At 35.9% G+C, this 23,586-nt stretch overlaps 1 protein-coding gene across 2 annotated transcripts in view; it reads right to left on the bottom strand.

The window, feature by feature from the left end:
* Positions 1 to 6,902: 6,902 nt before the first annotated feature.
* The window catches only part of CCDC148 (coiled-coil domain containing 148), a 198,471-nt gene continuing 181,787 nt past the window's right edge, over positions 6,903 to 23,586 (bottom strand). For both annotated transcript variants that reach the window (XM_011359026.2, XM_011359009.2), the window contains 3 exons: positions 12,123 to 12,240; positions 9,732 to 9,872; positions 6,903 to 7,088 (listed from right to left, as the gene is read on the bottom strand). In XM_011359026.2, the coding sequence (XP_011357328.1) occupies positions 6,942 to 7,088; positions 9,732 to 9,872; positions 12,123 to 12,240 (406 nt within the window). In that variant the 3' untranslated portion in view covers positions 6,903 to 6,941. The remainder of the gene's footprint in view (positions 7,089 to 9,731; positions 9,873 to 12,122; positions 12,241 to 23,586) is intronic.

The following is a 23,586-nucleotide window of genomic DNA, read 5'->3' as shown; positions in this document are numbered from 1 at the left end:
TGGTTTTCTTTTCATACTAGCCTATGTAACTTTTCTCGTCATTTTTTTGTAACAGCTTTGAAATATAATTCACACATCATATGATTTACCCATTTGAAGTGTATAGTTCAGTGGTTTTTAGAATATTCACAGAGTTGTGCAACCACAATCTTCATTCTTTTTAATAGTTGCAGAGACTTTATCTTATGCCATAATTTCAGTAAATATTTGTTGAATTGAATTAAACCATAGATTTGGATTGAGAAATTGAAGGTGTGGTGTGGGGAGAGTAAATTGTCTAGAAACATTAAACTAAAGAAGCTTGAGGCATCTGCTTTTAAGTTAGTTTTAAGCAATTATGTCATATTGATATAACAACATGAATGAAAAAAATAATAATCTCTTTACATTACCTGGTTTTTTTTCTTTCCAGATAGCAGGGACCCGATCCACATCAACATGAATTCATGTTGAGTTGTGCTGAATTTCTTTTAGCAAGTTAAGTATTTTTACCTCCAAGTAGAGTTTTATTTCATTTTACTAAGTTTAAAAATCAATATTGCTTTTAATAATCATCCCAAACTAAGTTAGTTTATACTATTTTGATAGTAACATGACATTTTGTGCAGCATTTGTTTTAAATGTACTGTGAAGGTGTGCATTTCAAATTAATACAATATTTATAAAATGTCTAAAAAATATAAGCAAATTGTTTTGAACTTGTTTATAACTATTAAGAGTTTTAAGCATATGTGCTGCTAAGTAATATTGATATATCTGGGAATATGTGCAAAATAGAAGGCAAATAATACAACTACTCTTCCTCATACTTACAGTCCCACATATAAAATAATAAGTTGTCTGAGGGAAAAAAAGTTATTTGGTAAAATTAGTAAGGCCGGCAGTAACATTGGAAACATGTATTTAAATATAAACCTGAATTTGTTTAAGCAGGGGAAAAAGTTAGACCAAATGCCTTTGAAAGTGGGAAAGAAAAAGAACACAGGTACTCATTAGTGTAAAAGGAGAAATTCCTGTAGAGTTTGAAAAATATCTTCCTAGAGATTTTAAAAATATGATAAGAATAGGATAGATTTGATGCCACATTCCTCTCTAAAGATCGAGTCTTTATTCCATAAGAGGTCATGTAGCTTGTGCAGTCTATTATTATAACCTAGTCCTGCACTGAGTCTCCAAGTGAAATACTCACTATTCCTAAATGCTCAATGTCTAAATTCCTAAATGCTCTCTCCCTCAGGATCTCTCTAGAACTTGGCAGTCATCTATCAAGTGTTCATCCTCAAATGCATCAACAAGCATGCAGTGATTTTTCCAAAACAAATCAATCAGATGTCAGAAACAGTAGACTACTCAGATCTTTTCTTCCTCTTAGGTCAAACTTCATCATTTCTGGAATTTGATTGAGATCTTAAAAATGTTGTGTCTTAGATTCTCCTCATAACTTTTCCAGGCAAAGCCTTGGTTTTAAAAAGTCTTCAATTTTCCCAAGTTTCCTTAAAAATATCTTTTACCTTTAAAATGATTTCACATTGTACCTCTGTGTCCTGGACTTAAAATCTAACACAGCTAAAGAGATAAAAGAGCTGTTTTAATGAGGGCAACATAAAACCCGTGAAAATAGAGGCCTCATTAAAAAAATAACCAAACATATGCCAGAAATAGGAAGCCCCATCCTTTTAATGATTTTTAAAAATATACAGGACTTTGGATATGGACAAGTGGGCTGAACTCTTTGAAGAAAGAGAAAGTAATTTTTAGTTGACCCTTCCATAGAGTGGAAATAATTGCTGTAAAAAAATAGTATTTAGCAATTAAGATGATGTTTAAAAAATGGCAACTGTGAGGACAGATTACAGAGATGGAGAGGACGTGAGACTTTGGTTGGTATATCATAGGAACTGAAAAAAAGACCAGTGCATTGCTGTATTTATAGTAGCAAACAATAAAACCCACTTACGCTAGCTTAAATAGGAAAGCAATTTATTAAAGGCTATTTGGTCATTCCTAGAACTTCTGGGAGAGTCAGAGAATCTGTGTTTGAGGCTACCCAATTAGGCAAGATGCTCAACCATCACCAGAAGATTGCTTCTCTGAAGACTCACTGCTGCTCTACTAGTACCACGCACCTTTGCTTACATCACTGACCCTGAGTGCTATATACTAAAAACGAAGCAAGTTTTATCACCCAAAGCTGAAGCCTCCACTGCCATCCTTGCCAGAAAATGGATTCTTGCCTTCTCACATGGCTCTCTTATGAATGAAATCTCAAATGTATGTATCTGATTGGCAGAGAAGAAACCATGAGAGACTAGGGAAATTAAGTAGCTAGCTTCTAATGTGGGAGATGGATCCATAATGTGGGATATTCTCCGAAAACGAGAATAGTGTGGCTGGGAAGCCATAAAGCACAGCAAATATTCTCCATCGACAGCACGTTTCAGTGTAGAAGACAGAAAGTTGATAGGTCTTGATAGATTAGATGTTGCAGGTCAGAGAGAGAAAGGGGTATAATGACTCCCAGATATCAGGTTTGCATAATGTGGTGGATCTATTACCAAGATGGGGTGGTAATCTTGAGGGAGGAACATGTTTAGTGCAAGAAAAAGCAGTTAGGATCAAGAGTTAAGTTTGGATGGATTCTGGGAAAATGACAGAGAAGTGACATAGTTTTTGAATCCCTTCATTTTGGCCTATAAAAGGAAATAAACAAAAAATAAGACAACACCACCAAAAACCCATGAGGATAATCCTCAATAGTAAATGACAAGATATTCCCATACACTAGCAAATATGAATGGTTAAAGAGTAACCACTGACAACTATAAGACCTAATTATACCAACATCTTTGCAGACGAGGAAGAAAGCAAGGGGTATTGGATGGACCTGAGAACCCGAAAAGAGCCAAGATACACTCATTGGAAACCATTTAAGCTGAAACTGAGAGTTTTACACTCTCTAATAAAAAATGAGTACGAGGAGTTTGCAGTAAAGTCTTAAGGTTCCAGAGAAGTCCGGGCCCCATGAATTCCCAGACTAACTAGTCAAAACAATGATGAGAAACTGCTATAAGAAGAATCCAATTGATCACCACAGAAATAACAGAGTTAAAGAAAATAGCCTGTCCAGATAAAAGTAGAGGAGAACTTCTCTCCAGAAAATAAGCTGCCAGCATTTTTTTGAACCCTACACAAATATAGCAAAAGAGAGAACTCTTAAGCTGTAAAGTTAAAAGAACTATCTTGAGCCGTAAATACTTTTAAAAGTTAAGGCAAACTAATTTCAAGCATAAATGAGCAAAGAAAAGGATCAGATTTTTATGTTAACCTGAAAAAACAGATTACAAAACATAACATCCCTATAGATAAGAAATGAACATCAGAGAGATATTACCACAACGTAGATTAAAATTATAACCTAAAAGTTAAAAAATACAAAAATGATATAAGATAAGAAAGAATGTTAATCAGAATTAGGAAAACTCAGAGAAATTAGGTGATATGTTCTCAGGGAAAAAATATAAATAAAAGAAAAACATTTAAGAAATTAGACTAATCTAAAAAAATAAATGAATGAAAAATATAACAGATAAATCCTTAAAGAAAATAGAAGCTAAGAAATATTTAAAAAATTAAAACTAAAAACAAAGACCCCCAAATGAAGAACTTTCTATTTTTTAAAAAACAAAATTATAGTACTTAAAAATGTTGATGTCATCCTCAACAAAATACTAGCAAACTGAATTCAGCAGCATATTGAAAGGATTGTACTCCATGAACATGTGGGATTTATTCCTGGAATGCAAGGATGGTTCAACATGTGAAAATCAATTTATGTAACACACCACATTAATAATGAAAAACTACATAATCATCACAACTGATGCAGAAAAGTCATGTTCTCCTCTATAGTCTCCAGATGGGAAGACAGCCCTGTCAACACCTAGATTTTAGCCCAGTGAGGCCCAATGCAGACCTCTAACCTTCAGAAAAATAAGATAATAAATTTGTATTATTTATACCACTAAGTTTGTTGTAATTTGTTAAGCAGTTATATGAAATTAACACAAAATCCAAGCAAGAAACCTACAATGAAGCCCAGTCAACCCAGAAAAGCACGAGAGATAGTAGAAAATTGTAGTTTTGAACCACTACATTTTGTTAAAAACCAATAAATAACTGGAATAGCAAGGAAATTATCAAGTCTATCAGGTTGTCTCAAAAGAACCTATGTGCCAAACTGAAGAGGCTTTCACTGGGAAATCAGGAGATCATTTCAGTAGCAATAAGCATAACACTTTAATGGACTGAAACATCAAATACTTCTAAATCCGTGACTTCATAAAGATACAATAAAACTGATCACCTTTGGAAGATGTTAGAAAACCAACTCATTTGGAAAAATGATAAGTTAAATAAAGGAAAAAACTCAAACACTTAGCTTACCTTTCTTATATTACTAAATACCAGAAAAGGAAATTTTTTCTTTATATAAGGTTTCCCACTAGTGAAGGAAGAAGTGATTAAATTCTAATATTTCTATCATGCAATCCATAATTAATTGATGGATCTAAACATTGAAAATTAGTATTAGCTAAAATTTCAAAACAAGTCTCAAACAGATAATGTATGCATCCTGATGGGTGAACACAGCACCTCAATTAAGTAGTCATTAAAAAAACCCTAAATCCAATATCTGATAGAGCCTCTAAATATAACTACCGATTTATAGCAAACATAGAGGAAAAGATTAAACTATAACAAGAGGATACAGTCAGAAAATCCAACATGGGAAATTCTATATGTAAATTTCTTCAACAAATAAATTTCAAGGTAAAAAAAAAAAAAGGATGAAAGGGGAGGCCTACAGATTAAAAGGCACTCAATAGATATAACATAAAAGCTAAAACCAAATATAGTATTTCAGAATCTTCCCTTGGGCAATTTGACAAAAAAAAGGTTAGAGTTAAAAGATCTAATTCTGGATCTCTCCAACATTTAGAGATCAGTAGAGATGGGGGCGTCAGCAAAGGAGATTGAAGAGTGACTAAAGCAGGAGGTAAAGCAGACTGGCGTCACAGAAGCCAAGAGAAGAGCATGTTCGAAGATGGGTTCATTGCCAATTGAGTTAAATGCTGTCAGAAAGACAAAGATTGAAAATGGTCATCAAGTTTGTCAATATGTAGTTCATTGGTGATCTTGCTAAGGGTAGTGTCAGTGGAGGTTGAGACCAAAGCTAGACCAGAATGAGTGACAGTAACTGAAAAGTGAGAAGAGAAGACACCACATATCTACGGGCAACTCTTCCAAGAAGTTTACCTAAGAAGAGGAGCAGAGAAATAGTCTGATAGCTAAAGGAAAATGTGGGGTTAAGGGAGATTGATTTTTAAAGTGGAATTTATTTGAGCATGTGTGTATGCTGATGGAGACCTAGAAGACCTAGGAAAGAAAGAGTATAGTGAAAAAAGAAATTTTCATGGAGTTGAGAGGGGATGAAATTCAAAACACACATGAAAGGTTTGGTATATTTGCAGATTTGGTGGTAGGAACATAAATTACTTCCTACCAGATGGATTTATTACATTCTTTCCATTCAGTTTGAGACAAGCCCATTATTCTCCAACCTGGGATGCTGAATCAGGCTATATACCATTTATGAACTATGGGATCGAGGATGGTGTCTAATATCTTTGGATCATTTCATTTGGGGCTTTAACTGGTATGTCCATCTTTTCATATGTTTATTGGCCATCTATATTTCTGATTTATTTTAATTTGGTTCATTTAAAAGATGCTGACTCAATAAATTGATTTAATGATTCATAGTTTGAAAAACAACTGATCAAGGCCACATTATTTTGCCTTTCTGAACCTATTTCCTATGTGAAATGGATATACTCTCATAAGGTTGTTATGATGGTCAAATAAGACATTATTTATAAAGTGTGTATACATGGTGCTGAGCTCACAGTTTGTGCTCAATAAGTGGTAACCATTAATACTGTTTTTAAAAAGAAAGAAAACTAATAAGGTTTGAGTCTGGGCATGGCAACAGCTGTGCTACTGCCCAAATCTCAACTAATGTTTTCATCATAAACACAAGTATAACACCTTGTGGTTCTCAAAATGGCGGCATTGCTTCCTGCTGTGCATCACGAGCTACTTGGATTTGTGTGGTTCTTTAGAAATAGCAAAAAAATATGCTTGAGTTTTATTTGAAACACTCCCTTTCTACAAAATCATCTAGATATTTAATAGATAATGTAGAAATTTTTATAGCACTCTAAATATTATAAATTTTAAAATATTCCTCCTGAACAACCACACACATTGCTTTCCAAGCCAGAACACATATTACCATGCTTGAAATGCTATTTCTAATTTCTAATTTATTCTTATGGGCTAATTTGCAAAATGAAATTGTTTGGATGATTGGTTTGCAGTAAACATGGTGTACCAAATTGGTTTCTAAATTTAGAGAAAGGTTGAGTCTCCTCTTATAATAATCGAGAAATAATAGAAGTATTAATGATAATGAAGCTTTCATAATTAAAAAGTCAAATTCTGAAATAACAAGCAAAAATGAACATTAGCAGTTGGCAGCAACATAAATTATAATTCTCACAAATGGTTATTTTGAGCTCTTTTCATGGGTTAACACAACTTCCAAAACACAATTTTACTAAATAATAATATACGTACCATATGTGTCATAATTAATTTCCATACTCTTGGAGAATTTTGTACTATTAAACATAACAAAGAAATTGGAAATAGTGCATAAAATTCTAAGAATCATAAAAGAAAGGCCAAGTTGTTTTAATAGGTGTTATGATTTCTATGTATGAAATTAAAAAAAATTTAAAGTAGTAATTATTTGTTATCCATATAAATGTATTCAGAGAAAAACCTTGTTTATGTCTAATAAGATTTAAGGAAGAGCTCTAGATTTTAAATACAGTGGACTCCATATCCTTTCTTGGAGGTTTTTGAGGACTGATTTTTGGTAACATTTCTTTGGCATAAAAGGTTTCATGAAGTCCAGCTTCTCGGAGTGCTAACTCAAAACGAAGTCTAGGGTCAGAAATTATCTGTAGAAATAAAATACAATTTAAATAAATAGCAATTCATTGAACTGAAGTAAATTTTATCATTTTGTTCCATATTTTCCCAAGCTACATATTTTGTTTCTGTTGGAAAGATGACCAGATGACCATAAATTTTGTGTATGCAGTGACTATATTCTAGTTATTTTTTTGAAAATGTCCAAATCTTTTTTAACATTATCACTTTCCAGGGTTATCAGTGGTTTCCAACATAAGATATATAGTATACTGTATACTAGTCAAAATACAACACATTAAAATTATTAAAAGATAAGATGAAAGAAGCTTACTTTCAATACTATTATTGATTCATTATTTATTGATAGCTAGAATTAGAAAATATAGACAATAATTGACTAAAGTAAATCTAAACTACAAACTTGTGCATCTGTCTTTAAATAAACATTTTAATTTCTCCATCATTTGATACTACGTAAATTAAGTTTAAACACATGACACTACTTGAAAAACAAAAATCAGTAAAACTTTTCTTCCAAGGCCAGATTTCTATTTCAAGCAGAACTAGAAAATGCTTCCGTCAATATGATTCTAAGTAGGACTAGACACGAGTAGTTCGATTTCTGTTTTCATTTATTGCTGATTGGACCTTATTCCTCCTTCCATGAATATTAAATGTCAACAGTACTGTTTGCAATGATAAGAAGGTAGTCACATGTGGATTTCAGCTAGTGAAACATTTTATGTGGAGTTGAAGTCCCCCTAGAGGATTGCATAATAAGCTGTTGAAAGCAGCCCCTCCTTCAAGAAGCTCTTTCATAGGAGTAATAAGATTGTATACAGGTAACTACAGTTTGCGGCAACACGTGACAGATTCCCCAAGAGTAGGTATATCTCCTGATGCCATTGAGGTTAGCATGGTCTCGGGTAAGGGGGAGCACTTGAACTAACTGTAAAGTCCAACTTATTCCTCTATGAAGCAGATGGGGAAGAAGAGACATTGAGCAGGAAAGGCAGGTACATGCAAATTTAGAGGTGAAATAGGTCAATTTGAGATCTGGATAGTTCGCATAAAGTACCTACATTAGGAAACACTGGAAAAGGATACCTCTAAGACTGGGTGTTGAATTTTAAAGGGTTGAAGGCTATGCCAAGGAGTCTGAGTAGCTACTGAAATTGTGTTTTTTCTGTTTTTAGCATGGAAGTATCATCGTCATTGCTTTTTTAAAAACATGGATCTGATTGTAAGTTCAGTATAAATTAAAGTGGCAGGGAAAGAAGAGATGGAGGCAGGGAGAGTGATTAGGGATCTACTACAATTGTCTAGACATGAAGTTAGAAAAGCCTAAACTTGCTGGTAGCAAGGAAGAGATAACTGTCAGAAATACTGTGAAGGGAAGAATTAATAAAACTTGGCAACTGATCAGATACAGACACTAGGAGCAACGATGCCTGTAAGTCAAGAATAATACAGAGATTTATTTCTGACAACCAACATATGTGAACCTGAGACCTAGGTTTCTCCTCTTCTACTGCAATATAGTCTCCCTGGTCACTCACACCTTCTAGTGATTCATGCTCCATCTGTGTGTGCTGTTGACTCCCTAAGAGAGGATTCACCTCTCTTCTTTACTCTGGGATTGTGAGGTTTAAAATGTTTTCATTATCCTATTTTTTGAATAAACAAAGTAAAATGGAAATCTCCCTTGCATGCTGATCTCAACCTCGTGTCATTATTCTGATACACATTACTGTCCCTTCCAACCCAGCTCCCCTGCTCATTTCCTCCACACAGGACAAGTCTTGTCTTGTTCAGGATGACATCTCACACAGTGCCAGATATAGTATATGTTCCGTCCATATTTGTCCAATTAATAAATAAGTTGTTCATCTTTTTATTCCCTAGCGAAGTATGCAGAACATAATAGAGATACACTCAATTTGTCAATGGGTGAATGAAGTTTCCTACATTTTAAATAATTAAATAAGCATTTAGCAGCTCTCCTTAGATTTGCAAAATTAACAACTACTTTATTAATTTCGGGGATACATATTCATTCATCTGTCCTCCCTCCGGTCTATCCATCTAACTAAAAACTCTTTTAAAAATCCCTTCTCAGATATAGGAACAGATTAAAATGAACCAAATTTCCTAGAAATGGTTAAGTAACCCCTTAACACTTTTTCCATAGAAAATGTTTTATTTTATCATTAGCTCTGATGTATTATTTTCTGTTCATTTTAATTTCTGAAAGCTTCCCTCTGCTTTTTCTTATCAGCATCAGTTGTTTCTTTAAAAGGATTTACTTTATGAATTTAAATAAATTCTGAATACGATAGAAAAGCATTTACCAACGATATACAATATTAACACAACTTTAAAGTCAAATTTTTTTACTTAAAGTTAAATTTAAAAATAATTTTCAATGATGAATTCATAATATTTCCAGATAATCTGTTTTTTCTATGGTCACCTATCAATTATTTTATAATGTTATAAACTATTTTATAAGGATTGAGTAGGAATTATGTGCTATCATTAAAAGTAAAAATTATGCTGATACATATAATATTCAAAAGTAAGTATTAAAAATGATTGTAACCAGAAACACACACTTCTACAATTCTTATCATGGCTTTTGCATCAATAATGCTAATTCCCATAGTTACCTGCTGTTCATTGTATGTGTTCAATGTGAAGAGGGGCTTTTGAAGAATAAATTCTTCTTCAATTCCAATACCCATCTTCGCTTTTGATGCCATTGTATCTGACATCATTCTAACAGGATCAAATTGAGCAACAATAGCAACCTAAAAGAAGAGAAAGCATGGCTACTGGGAACTAAATACAGGCTAACTACTGGACAATATTATTAATGTTTGATGTCCATCAAAGTTAACAAATTTTATTAAAGATAAAACCTATGAGGGAAAGGTAAAAAGAATGTTAAACTAGGTCAGTCCTAGAGATCCACAAAGGAGTTGATAGTTTAAAAACAAAATATAACATTAAAAGGCTGTGATATATAATGGTTTGCTAATAATTGAATAGTTACTGTTAAGATTAAATTTAGATAAAAATTTGTCACTCTGATGTAAAGTCACAGGAAATCTTATATGGAAAACCTACACATTTAAACAACTTGAAAGTAAACAAAAGTAAAAAACATTAATTTTTAACCACTAGCACTCTATGACCATCTTGACAACCTCCTAAAATTTTCTAAAAAGTTTAATCAGATTAAGCTAAATCTAGATCATATAATCATGGGTAGGGTCGGTAGTGTTGACGTTATCGGACAAGATGGATAAATTTCCATTGTACCAGGCGACTAGATTTCCAGGAACTGTTATAAACCATTGCTTCCCTTTCTACTGAAAAACTGCAGAGACACTTTCACACAAACACTCTTGTTCTTTATGATAATTAAAATTATTTAAAATTGCCTCCTAATGAAGAGGCCACTAATTTTGTAAATCATATGTACCATTAGTAACACTTGCCTGTTAATTCCTGAAGTCAAGAATTAGCATTAATAAAATAGCATTTTTAATGCTATTTAGAAACTACAATGACGTAACTGGGGGGCTGAACATACTGGGGAGTTGAATATACTTTAGTTATTATAGGTTTCCTAGCCAAAATTTCATACTATAGTTCTAAACACTGGTTACAAATAATAAACACAGATATTTCCTTTTCCAAAGGGTTCACAGATGGAAAGAATTTTAATCATATGGACTGTAGTTGTCAAGGCTATATTTTGAACAAGAATATGTTTAGTAATAGTGACATTGTATTGTCCCCAGAAGACCATGGTATATCATTATTTGCTAATGACCAAATAATTCAAATTTTGTTGAATCTAGGATGACCAGGACTTATGTTCCTATGCTTTTAATGTATTTCTCGAATCTATTTTATCAAAGAAGATGATATAATAGTTGTGTGCATTTACACTTCCTCTATACTATCTTACTTAACTTGACTTCCTTGGTTTGAATCCAGTCTCACATTTACTAGCTGTATGACTCTGAGGAAACTCTGTCCCTCCTTAGTTTCCTCTTCTAGAAAATAGGAATATTGATAATACTTACGTCATACGGTTTCGTAGAAATTAAAGGAGGTAAAACCTAAGAGCATTTAGAAGAGGACTTTGTATTTAGTAAATATTCAAAAATATGTGAATGAACATTACTAAAAACTTATCAGGCAGGTATGACTATTATTATTTCCATTTTTCAGAGGAGGAAATGAAACTTAGGAAGGTTAAGTAAAAGATCTAAGTTGCTTCCGCCAGTGAGTAGTGAACCAGGTTGTACCGGGTTTGGACAGCCGAGGCCAAGTTCTTATCTAAGATTCTACATTGCCTCCACTGACAATGACTGGAAACCAGAGAGTCATTTCCTATCAGCTGGGAAATGGTGTCAATGAAGACTTCAGAGCTTATGAGTTGAGCTAATCACTTCCAGGTCAAAGACTGAAAAATTACCAAGTAAAACTATCTTGTCATATTTCCCAAGTTCTTAAAGCCCTGATTCTGCCATCTACTCTCTACTTTCAAAACTTTTATCTACTTTTACTAGGTAAAGCAATGGAAGACATTAATTTTTCCATGAAAATAGTATTTTTAAAATGTGGGTTTTTAACATGATCACTGACCATGGGATATTTCCAAACAGAAGTTCCTACTCCAAAGAGGATTATCTTGCTCAAGCTCCACCTGGTTTTTTGAGGAGAGTAAAATCTTTTGGCTAGATGCAGAGTTTCACTGCCATAAATGGACACTATTCAGCTATTAATCTAGAGGTAATGTGGATGTGTTTAAATCTTGAGAGAGCTTTTAAAAAGGTCCTAATAAAGTTCTTTTAATATACTAAGAAACTGGAAATGGTTCAACATAAATCTAATTGCTCCCAGGAATTAAGATCAGTGTCTCAATTTGGAAAAGTTGCCTTTTATATAGCAAATCTCTTGAACTAAGCCCTAGTAATAATATTATTAAGAGCACTTAGAAACATTTCTTAAACCACCCATGAAATTTTCCAAATGAAAAACACCTGTTTCCTAAGGGCTTCTAGCCGCCTCTCTCTTTCTGCTTCTTCATGCGCTTCTTGAAGAGCCACTTCATTTTTCTCCATCAAACGCTTTTCCAATAATTCTTGTCTATATTTAACCCTTTAAAAATAATGCACAGGGAAGTTGAGAAAACATCATCAGAATCTTGCATATTACACGGATCAAAGTAAAGTGGTAGAAGGCATCTCAGAGGTGACATCACAGTCATACTTTGTTTTTACTTGCTTTAGAGTTCTCATATCTAAATAATAAAAGACACTTATATAAAATGCAATTTACAATAATTCTGATGATAACCAAAGAAACGGTAGGTCACGGGGCAGGAAAACATGGGGTAAAATACTATCTATCTCTTGCTTCATTGAAATCATTGTATTTACTTCAAGCTTTCTGTTGGCTACCACGCCTGCAGCTAATCCAATCTGACAGATGAAACTCTGAAGTGAGTTATTATAGCAGTCTTCTGATGAGTTTTAACACAATTCAAGATGTTAAAAAGGCTATATTACTGATTAAATATACATATTTTTAGAAAGAATAGTAAATAAAATACTATAATAATATGCCCAACTCATCTCAATTACTAGAACTTAAATCAAACTATATTTCAGTCACTCCTTTTGTCAAGAAAGCCTTTTCTGCGTGTTAAAAAAAAAAAGAAAAACAACGACAACTTTGAAAATTGCACTTTGACTGTAGATGGCAGCAAAAACATGACTTTCCCATGGCTTCATGTTTCCATCCTCCTTAAAATCAGCAGATATTAAACAGGGCACATTTAAATACTTGTTTTATTATCTCCAGGCTCATTTGGGCCTCCTCTGCTGCCTTTTTTGGGGCAGTCTCTCTTGCCTTCTTCTTGCTCAAGCTACCCTTCTACTGAGTTAAAGAGATGAGATTTGTCTTTTCAAAAAAAACTAATTACCTGGGTTCTTCAGAGAGGCCATTGCCTCTCTCTCCCATCACTGATGATTTAGATTTACCTTTATTTTTGACGTGAGTCACAGACGTGCTTTGCCTTTAGCGTGCACCCCTGCATTTTCCAAGGATGTATCGTCACTAGACTCTTTATTCTGGATCCGGGTGTTTATTGAGATGTTCACTGTGTATCAAGTCTTATGCTAAGTGCTTTACATGTTTCAGCCCATTTAGACTTCACAACAGCCCTATGTTGGGGTACCATGGTTGGTCTCCTTTTAAAGATAAAGGAATGGAGGCATAGACAGGTGATGCAACTTATCCAAGTTCTCACACCTAGTAAGTGGCAGCAGCAGAGATCAAACCCAGGCAGATCAGCCCCAGAGCCCATGCTGACCACTTCCCCTCCCACCCTCATGCAATTAACCTCTAATACTAGTCTCTCTTCTCCCTTTGATCATTCCACTCACCTCACTGAGTTAATGAATACCTATGCGTCAAACCTTGTGCTATTGTGAGCACACTGAAAAATAAAATCTGCTCTTAAGAAGTGTATAGTTTAACAGAGACAAAAAGACAAGCATAAGAACCAAACAAGGTACATAGCGCTTCAGAGAGGTATAAATAAGGTTCACTGAGAATTTGGAGAACAGTGAGATGACTACTTGCTGGGTTGTGGGAAAGACTGATGGATTTGGCAAGAGCTTTATGAAGGAGGCAGCAGCTGAGCTGGGTCTGGAGGATTAGGATCTGGAGAGACAGGAAGGCATAATGGCTGAGGGAAGGCCAGCCTTCCTGACAGAAAAAGCCAGGACAAGAGTGAGTCAAGGGAGGCACTCACACTCAGGCTTGTTTAAGTGCAGGGTTGGCATCTGAAAGTGGTGACTCCTTAAGTTTTGCCCCTGGGAACCTGATTTGCCTCACCTAGTCACAGCCCTGACAAGGGAAGAGTTCAGGTGGCTAGAACAAGAGTGAATTATTAATGAGCCATCAAGAGAAGCGCAGAAAAGTATTGGCAGGCTGAGCTGGTTCTTTCCCTTGGGAAGAATTGCTTCTGGGGAGGAAAACTCTTTAAAACCGGGTTGCTCTTAAGGCTGGCACTGAAGAAGAAACATAGAGAGAGGAAAAGAGGGGAGCATGCAGTTGATTTTTGTAGAGTACAAAACCCAGAATGGGATATAAAAGGAAACTCCTAAGCAATGTCCGTCCATAGCTGTGGCTATCTTCCCTATCATCTCCATATCAGGAGTCAGTACAGTCCGACACACAGATTAAAAGAATCCACGGACCAAAGTGCTCCCTTTCTCCTATGCCTCCATGTCATAGCTATATTTCTCATTCTCTCTGTTTTCACTAAGGCATGACACAATCTCCCTAATGAGGTTCTACTCAATTTAAGCACTGAGTACAAGCTAAGTGAACCACTGTGAAGGTTCAATTAAAAGATATCCAGGGATTTGAGAATTACCATATGTTAATTCTCAGAACCTTTGGAAAGTTTCTCTTCCTTTGGGATATATAGGTTGCTTTGTTGGCAATAAAGTTTTGTCTGCTCTGTAGAAAAGCAATAGTTGTTTCAGTTAGGGGAACTTTACTAGCGAGGAAGAAATTGCAGATGAGAGTAAGGAACTTGAACCTGTATCATAAAGAAGGTTGGTTCATGGTTTATGTTGAGGCTCATTCATTCAACAAATATATATATTGAGCCCCTGCTCTGCATCAATCAATGTGCAAGACACTGAAGGTACAAGTTCAACACAGGAAACATGTTCCTGTCCTCACAGAGGTGACAGTCTTATGGGGATAAAAAGACCCAGGTGATTATGATGAAGATGGCTCTTGCTCTGATGGGACAATGGGGCAGAGACCATGAGAGAGGCAGCTTTGCCCAACTTGGAATATTCAGGAGAGCGTCCAAAAGGAAGTGCTCTCACTTTCAGACTTCAAAATGGAGCAGGAATTCACTGGAAGGGGAGAGAATAGAAAACGTTCCAGGCAGAAACAGAATGTGAAGGCCCAGAGCTAATATTCAGTATGACCCAAAATGAATGATGCAAGGTGGGGAGTGCCAAGAACTGAAGTTGGAAAGTCAAAGGGGCCAGATTGTGGAGGTTGCAAGCATGGGGGCTTACAGTGGAAGGCAATGATTGAAAAAAATCTCTTTAGTGATATGGAGGATGGATTGTAAAGAGGCAAGACCAGAGAGGGTTATCCGGTTGCAAGTAGATGGTTTCTTGAAGTAAGGCATGGGGAGGGGTACTGGTAGAAGGTAGGGAGAAGACATGAATGTAAAATTTATGTAGAAAAGAAAATAAATAGGAGTTTTATGGGAAAGGAGAAAAGACATAAAGGAAGAAGTTAAGGTTTCTGTCTTGTACCGTGAGCGATGGAGTCCCTCACTAAAAATGGGAATTTAGAAAGAGAAACAGGAAAGAGAAGGAATTAGGTTAGATATGGACATAGACCTGCCTTCACAAGGTCTGGCCTGGAGAAATAGATGGGAATCTCATCAGCAGCATGGAACTGAGGCCACGGGGCAGATGGTATCAATCAGGAAGAGAGTACAGGCATACCTCCTTTTATTGTGTTTTGCAGATGTTGTGTACTTTACAAATTGAAGTCAAACCCCCGCCGACAAAAAGATTACAACTTGCTTTATTGTGATACTCACTTTATTGTGGTGATCTGAAACTGAACCCATAATATCTGTAAGGTATGCCTGTATAGAGTAAGAAAAAAAGTCAGCCTAGGAGTCCCAAGAAAACAACATTTAAATAAGGGACAAATGAGGAAACTCTTTAGGAGAATAAAGAGAAATGGTGGCAAAGAAGCTAAGAAAAATGGGATTGACGATGTCAAAATCTATAGAAGGATCAATTGTAATCCAAAATAATCATGGGATTAAATAATGGGGAGCCATTGTCAATCTTGGCAAGAGCAGTCAGTAGAGAGTTGGTTGAAGAATTAGTGGGAGGTGAGGAAGAGAGAGAGAGGAGTAGAGATAACTCTTTCAGTAAGACATGCAAAGGAGCAGGAGGGAAGCAGGGTGGTGCTGGAAGAAGCACAGAGCAGCTGCAGTGGCTCCAAAGTGATCAAGATTACTCTGACTACCTTAAAGATTTGCCCAAGGAAAGGTTAAGGAAACAGGAGACACACTCAAGTTCTTCATTTTTAGGGATGCTATGGTGTAAACTCAAATAGTAATTCCCTTTAGAAGAGGAAACTCTCGGTGCCTCTTTCTTCTTCCTCTCTGGATACAAAATTTCTTTGCTTAAAGAGAAGTGAAATAGAAAAACTTCTGGGAAAAAGCCAAATACACGTTCATGGAGGAAGTAAAGTCGATCATTTGGAAAATTTTCCACATAAATACCCTTAGCCATTTGAGGTAGCAGACTTTCTCCAAATTAAACTGTTGCTATGAAAGTCAATGTCAGAATGTGGATAAACTCAACAGTTTTTAAGTTGTGTGCTGAATTCCCAAACAGAAATCCTAGGTTCATCTCTCAGTCTGTTTTCGTGCTCCCTGAGTCTACCAGGGTGGAAAGTGCTGCAAAAGAGGCATTTTCAAGTTCTCTTGGGAGAGGAGAAGCATCATATTGTTCAAAAGCAACAGTTGCCGCAGAATCAGGCACAGCATTAGCAATAATCTGAAAAGGATTTTGTTTAAGCCTCCAGGCCTCAGTGAAGTTGAAGGGACAGGAAGCTTTCATGTAGAAATGGAGAATTTACGTATCATTTAGAGGACTTTTAATGTGTGTACTGCACTGTAAGAGATGAGTTTACAAATGCAAAAGGTTTGTAAACACCTTAAATTTTAGTAACAGCCTCCCTTTGCTTCAGTGAAATTTCTGTAAGAATTTGGCAATATACTAAGCACAAAATCTTGACCTCTTTATCTGGAGCCATAGGTAACTTCAGTCTAAAAAGAAGCTACAGAAACTAAAAGGGGAATAAAAGACTTCTGAAGACTAGCTGATAGTGGCAGGTTCTACATTTTTTAAAAAAAGATTTAAGAATAAGTGAAGCAGTGTAAAGACAGGTCTTATTTAGAGTTACCACTATTGAACTCCCCCCAAAAAAATGTTTCAGAGAAATAATTTGCTCTACTGAATTAAAGGCAGTTTTATAAACAAACTTGCTACTTGGTGTTTAGGTCGTGTGGCTTACTGGACATTGAACATGAAATATTTTAACAGACACATGCTCATGGTGCTACTGCCAGAGGTGTTTCAGCCTGCTGGGAAATCCATTTTTAGTTCAAGCCCACTCAGAAAGTTGTTCTTCTCGCCAAGCAGAGAGAATCCCACCATTAGATACAGGATACTTCAACAGAGAAGAATGTTCAGATCAAAAGATAAGCAGGCCGGGGGGCAGCACCACCAAAAGGTGGAGGAGGAGGGGAAAAGAAGAAGCCAGACACAAGTAAAGAAGTAAAACAATGTAACTGGGTCCTCATATCAGAGGGCATAACCCCTCTAATGACACAGGCAAGGAGGCCATACTCAATGGGGATTTTGGGTAAGGGAATAAGCAGAGACCATTTTCTGCAAATGCACTGTGAAGTATACAAGGCAGTGACATCCTAGCACAGATCAGCATGAGACAAGAACAAAGAGGATTCATAGAGAACCCACACCAGCCCCAAACAGTGACCATTCTTTCAGCTCAGGGCACTTACTGGTTCCTTTTTCAGCTTTAAGAACAAGATCCTATTGGAACTCTATCCTTGAATGGAGTAATTAATTCAATTAGTTAACATAGTTATGCGCCAAGCTCTGCCCTAGGAGCTCAGGATATAATAGTGAAAAATGAAAACCAGATATAAAAGATCCCCATCCTCTCAAGTTTTACATTATTTGTGGTTTGCTCTATATAAGCATGCCTAAATTAACACTAGAAAAATACAGAAAATTGTTCTCATACATTGTTTTTGAATTTATCACAAAATTGTAAATTAGAGAATCCCTTCTTATACTGCTACAGAGCAAAGGTTCTGAACTATGACGGTCATTAGCATCACTGGGCCTTATAAAATCTTCTGATATCAAGGCACCACGTCAAAGTCATTACATCAGAATCTGGTGGTGGGTATTTTAAACGCTCACTCAGATGATTCTAATGTGCAGCCTGGGCTGAGAATCAATACCACCTGGCCCACTGGTTCCTTAACTTGAGCTAACATCAAAATTACTGAGAGGGTTTGTTAAAGCACAGATTGCTAGATCACCTATGGAGTTTCTGATCCAATAGTAGTGAGGCAGGGGTCTAAAAATTTGCATTTCTAACAAGCTTCCAGGTGATGCTGATAATGCTCTCTGAGGACCATACTTTGAGAACTACAGCACTGATAAATAATTTGGATTAGAGGGACTCTACCTATTATTATCAAGATAAAACCAGGTACGAATTACTACCTAGACAGGGCTATTTCTGATTGTGTGTGATATACATTACAGTTAATATACCTCAGAATTTATCTAAACTAGAGATTCCTGATTTTGTGCTATTGACATTCAAGAGCAGAATTTTTCAACCCCATCCCATCCTCCAAGGCCCCAGATCACGTGGATGACAGGTTCCCTCAGTGACAGTGGCCCTTTTAGGCTTGGGTCAACGTTGGTGATGGGCAGTTGCAATAATGGCTGCTACTGGATCTCTTTCTTTCCCTCCAGTGGACAAAACACTGATGTATCCTAATGACAGTTGAAAACCTCAGGCTACTGGTAATATTTAAAGGGTCTATTCAGTAAAGTCAAAGAAGGAAGAGATAACTTGAAAGCATTTCAGCCTTAAAAAGGCTGAGCCACTTCCTTTGGGAATAGTCCTTGAAGCTCCAAACGGGTGGGTATTTTATCATACTGGAAGTGTGAAAACCCATGAATGAGAGTGAAGTACATTTTCTTGTTGGTTATAATCGGTCCCAACCTAGCTGTCTATGCCACTTGATTTGGAAGTGCAGAGATATAAACAACTGTGGAACAAGGACTTAAACCTAGGAATCCAGAGTTGAGCACAAGACAAGACGTGAGAGGGGGTTACTAGAAGAATGTTGCAAATATCATATTAGCCCTTTCCCCAAATTAGTGCAGAAAGACATTTCTGCCACAATTTATATATCTTCCTCTCTTAGAACTCTTCCTAACTCTTTCCATCTAGCTTTCAGTAATCCTTCCATATTCTCAGATATCCTCAAAATTTTCATAGAAGAGTACTTTACAATAGCACTTCAAAAGTGGGGAACAGACAATAAGAGGTACATTGTCTACAGAGAATTTAAAAATAATAGAGGCCTTTTTTTTTTTAATTACCATGCATCAGCAATTCTGAACAAAGTTAATGATAAAATTTCCCTCTGCTGGAACATTTAACCCTCTCTCTCTTCACTCATTTGCTCCTTTCAAAGGTCTTCCTTAGTTGAAAACCCAGTGCTTCCCAGGTGACACTACTTCCATGCTACTTACTCCTTTAAAGAGGCTGGCATTTTCCCAGCTCTCCAGTGACAACTCCAGAAAAGTTTTACCTGTTGACTTTGGGATTAGACCACCTCTTTCTAATAGGGTTCTTGGAATCAACTACTGGCTGCCCAGGTCATTGCCCAACATTTATAGATCCCCAACAGCATTCACTTCTCCTCTGCTTCAACAGCCCTCTCCTTAGACCAAACTTGGAGCTTGGCATCACCTAGAACTGATTCCCCTGCCCAAATCTTAAACTGAGGGATTCCATTCTGACTCCAGTCTCTAAGGTCACCACATGTACTGATAAAAGTTGTGTACGGCACCACTCTAGGAATGAATTGCCTGTCAACCTCATATCTTCCTTATGTTCTCACTCAGTCTTACTCAGACTCTTACAAAACTCTCCATCCCTCGATGATATTTATTATCTGTGTACTGTGTACCAGGCCCCAGGCTAAATCTTCTCTTGTGAAGTTTACTGATACTCTACTTCTTCCTTTTCTCCCAGGTTATGAGACACAATCAGACTTTACTTCATTCTTTCCCAGCTTTAGATCACTGAGTCTATCTCTTCAAAGTTATTATCATGAGTATCCTTTAATTGCATTCATTTCTTTCCATATTTGCCCTGCTAATTCCCAGCCCTAATTCTTTATTGAATTTATTACACATTTATGAGGCCAAAACTTAATTAGACATTCAATACTCTTCCAGTATCATTTTTTTACCCCTAGATGCTTGACATTCTCTATAAGTTTCTACCTCATGCTAAATTTTTCCTCTTAGTAGAAAATCTCACCTCTTACTTTAGCAAAAAGAAAAGGCCAATAAACATCCACTTCCCCTATATGTTTTGTCCACTTCCAATCTTGTCAAGACTCATTCTTTGCTCATTACACAACTGAGCTTTTAATCTGTGTTGTCTCTAGGATCTCGCTCCAGAAATGAATATCTTCCTTTCCTATTTCTCCTTTCCCCACCCTACCTTCTCTGAATATAAACTTCTTCAAATGAGAAAAAAAAATGTGTCTCTTAACTCTGACTCCCTTTTCAGCTACTATCCTCTTTTTTTCCCTCACTGCAAATTTCTTAAGTGAAGAAGCTATACTTTCTCTAGTTTTTCACTTCTCATTTAGTTCAAAGTCCCTCTGCTCCTTCCATTCTATGGAAATTGCTCTTACAAATGTCACCAGTGACTCCAAATTGCAAACTCAGAACCTCTGACTTGACCTGTCTACAATGCCTGTTACTGATGACCACCTTCTTGAAATGCACCTCCTGTCTCTGACTGCTTTCGTCCTTGTTTTTATTGGCTCCTCCTCATCTGTCCAACCAAGGTTCCAACATGAATCCTCTTCTTTTCTCAATTTAAAAGCATCTGACTCCAACTATAATCGAAGCATGAATATCTGTAACCTCCACCTCCATCAATTCTATATTACATTTATGTAATTTCTGGATTGGCCTCAGACAAATCCCTCAAGCATAATTATATTGCACTGATTGTTAAATGCAGAGGTTCTGTTTTAATGGGCATCTGAACTTGGTATAGAGTTGATATCCTTTAGTTAAAACTTAGGAAAAAATCTAATGACACAGGCCTAAATAGAAGGTTGGAAGGCCTCCCCACATTCTCTTAGAGATAAGCCATGTGGTACAATAGACAGGGCAAAGATGCTGCTTAGTCCATTATTTTGGATTTGCTCCAATCCAAAGGCAGACAATTAAGTTCCCACCATTTAAGACCTTATAACATGGCTGCAACAATTTTAGCCTGAAACATTTATAGTAGAATTAGTCACTTCAGCTACTTACAAATCTAAGGTAAGCATTTATAGAATGTATAATTTTGATCAACACAACTTCTTAAAGTCAAGAAAATCTTTTCTATTCTTAAAAAACTGAGTGAGGTCATGACATTTAGGATTATTAGCTATAAGTCATTTTATAAATTATCAGTTGTCTTCTAAAAATAATGACTTTAATATTAGAATAGTTGATTATTTTTAATCCGTACTTCCCGGCAATGTTTGGATATAAAGGCCAACTGCCTATTATGGCTAGTATTAGGGCTATTAATTAGGCCACATTGTGGTAGACACCTGCTTTTTTTTTAATCCTCTGGCATCAACATAATAAAATCAACCTCCTTCAAACTACCTCTCCTCATTCTGTATAGATCTATTGAAGTCTTTAATTAGAGAATCCCCTTCCCCCTTCTCCTAGTATTAGGGGTTTACAAGTGACTGGATATAGTTAATTGACCACAGTGATTGGCCCTCAGGGAACACATGTCTTGATTTGAGCTGATCAGAATCTTTCCCGGAAGATTTATATATAGATGTTGAAGAAGAAAACTACCCTCTCTTTGAGTTCGCTAAACTACATGATATAATTAAGCCTGGAGCTGCTTGTAGCTATGCCTCCTCTTTCCCTACACTTCCATCCAGCTCAGACACAGGAGGAAGTCCACACCAGTGCACAAACAAGTACAGAGTAAAGAGGTAGAAAGATAGTGAGAGGAACCTGAAGAAGCAATTTGAGTCCCTGGGGCAAGACCCATTCTTGGATTCTCATTCATGGAAATCACTTTGTTCCTTATTCTGCCTAAGCTAGTTTGAGTTGTTTCTTTCAGTTACTTCTGAGGAGTCTTGACCAATAAACATATCTTCTGTGTATGAGGGAATACTTATCTTTTTATCTTTTATAACAGGGGGCATGTACCAAGCTGTCCAAATGTTAATCAGTTTATTTCCCAAACCGATAGCCCATGGAATGTTAATATCTCACAGGATGTTAACACATGTGTCATGAGGAATGTGCTGGATGTTCAAATAAGTCTGAGAAAAACTAAGATCAACAAAGTGAAATAGGTTTCTTTACAGTAGGATCTCTCAGAATATTTGTTTAATATGGCGGTATACATTATAAATCTCTCAAAAAAGGGACTTAGTGCACTTATTTCCCCAAATTGCCTGATAATAGAAACCTTTTTCAATAGACCCCCAGTTAAGAAAATATTACTTGCCTTTCCATTAACAAGAAGGGATATTCAAGTAAATAAATCAATAGGTATAAACACATATACTCATATTGGTTTGTTTAATAGTTGTTTTCCTGGGTTGTTTCTATTAGATTGTATTTCCTGAGTACATTGGCTATGTCTTAATTGCCTTTGTATCTCTAACAACTATCATAGTGCTTAAAACAAAAGGCATGCACCAATAAATGAAAGACAGAATAAGTGATTAATGAATATTCAAAGTTATGAAAAGTATTCAACCGAATTTCTTAAGCTGTAGGCAAATAAAAGGACACAGGAGCTGACATAAAAATTTATGAATAAATTCAATATATACTTTTCTATTAATTAAGCAGGTGGTATTCCTTTGTAAGATATTTAATCATTTGAGGAGTTGAAAGAGAAGTTGAATCACTGAAGAACAAATCAGGTGTCTAGTTCCTTTGGACAATTAGGAAACATGGATGCCAAAAGGCAAATCAGACATAACACCCATAATACAGGAATGACATGCTGGCTTTAGGGAATTATTTATTATGAACTGAAATTCATAAGGCTATTCAGACAGACCAGCACTTATATGCCTAATTGCCTCCATATATTCATTTATTCAACACCTTTATATTAAGTGTCATATATATGGATGTGTAAAAATCATACTATGCAAAACAAAAGCCCAGAGCAACTGGAAACACTAAGTAGACAAGAGCAGAACCTACACCAGGATTTTTGAATATATACAGGAGCTTACCACTTGCCATCATATGAGTTCACGAAGAAAAGATATCTGTCATACTACACTAATCTAGTAATTTGCACAGTGACTCTTGAAATCACAAATGGTTTGGGATAGATAAAATTTAACTTCATAATTAATATGTATTGTATTTTTAAAATCTTTAAGATGCTATATAATTATTTTATTGGATACAAGAAGGAAATTCTCATTGAGGGTTTACCTCACAATATCAGAAACTTTCTTTAAATTCTTTTCCCACTTTGGTTTGTAAAGAGAAGAAATGATTTAAAGGTAGATGAAGGACAAGC

This window comes from Pteropus vampyrus, unplaced genomic scaffold (assembly GCF_000151845.1).
Source record: "Pteropus vampyrus isolate Shadow unplaced genomic scaffold, Pvam_2.0 Scaffold2, whole genome shotgun sequence".
NCBI classification, from domain to species: Eukaryota; Metazoa; Chordata; class Mammalia; order Chiroptera; family Pteropodidae; genus Pteropus; species Pteropus vampyrus.
Note: the sequence above shows the minus strand (reverse complement) of the source record. Positions and strands in the feature narration are given on the sequence as shown.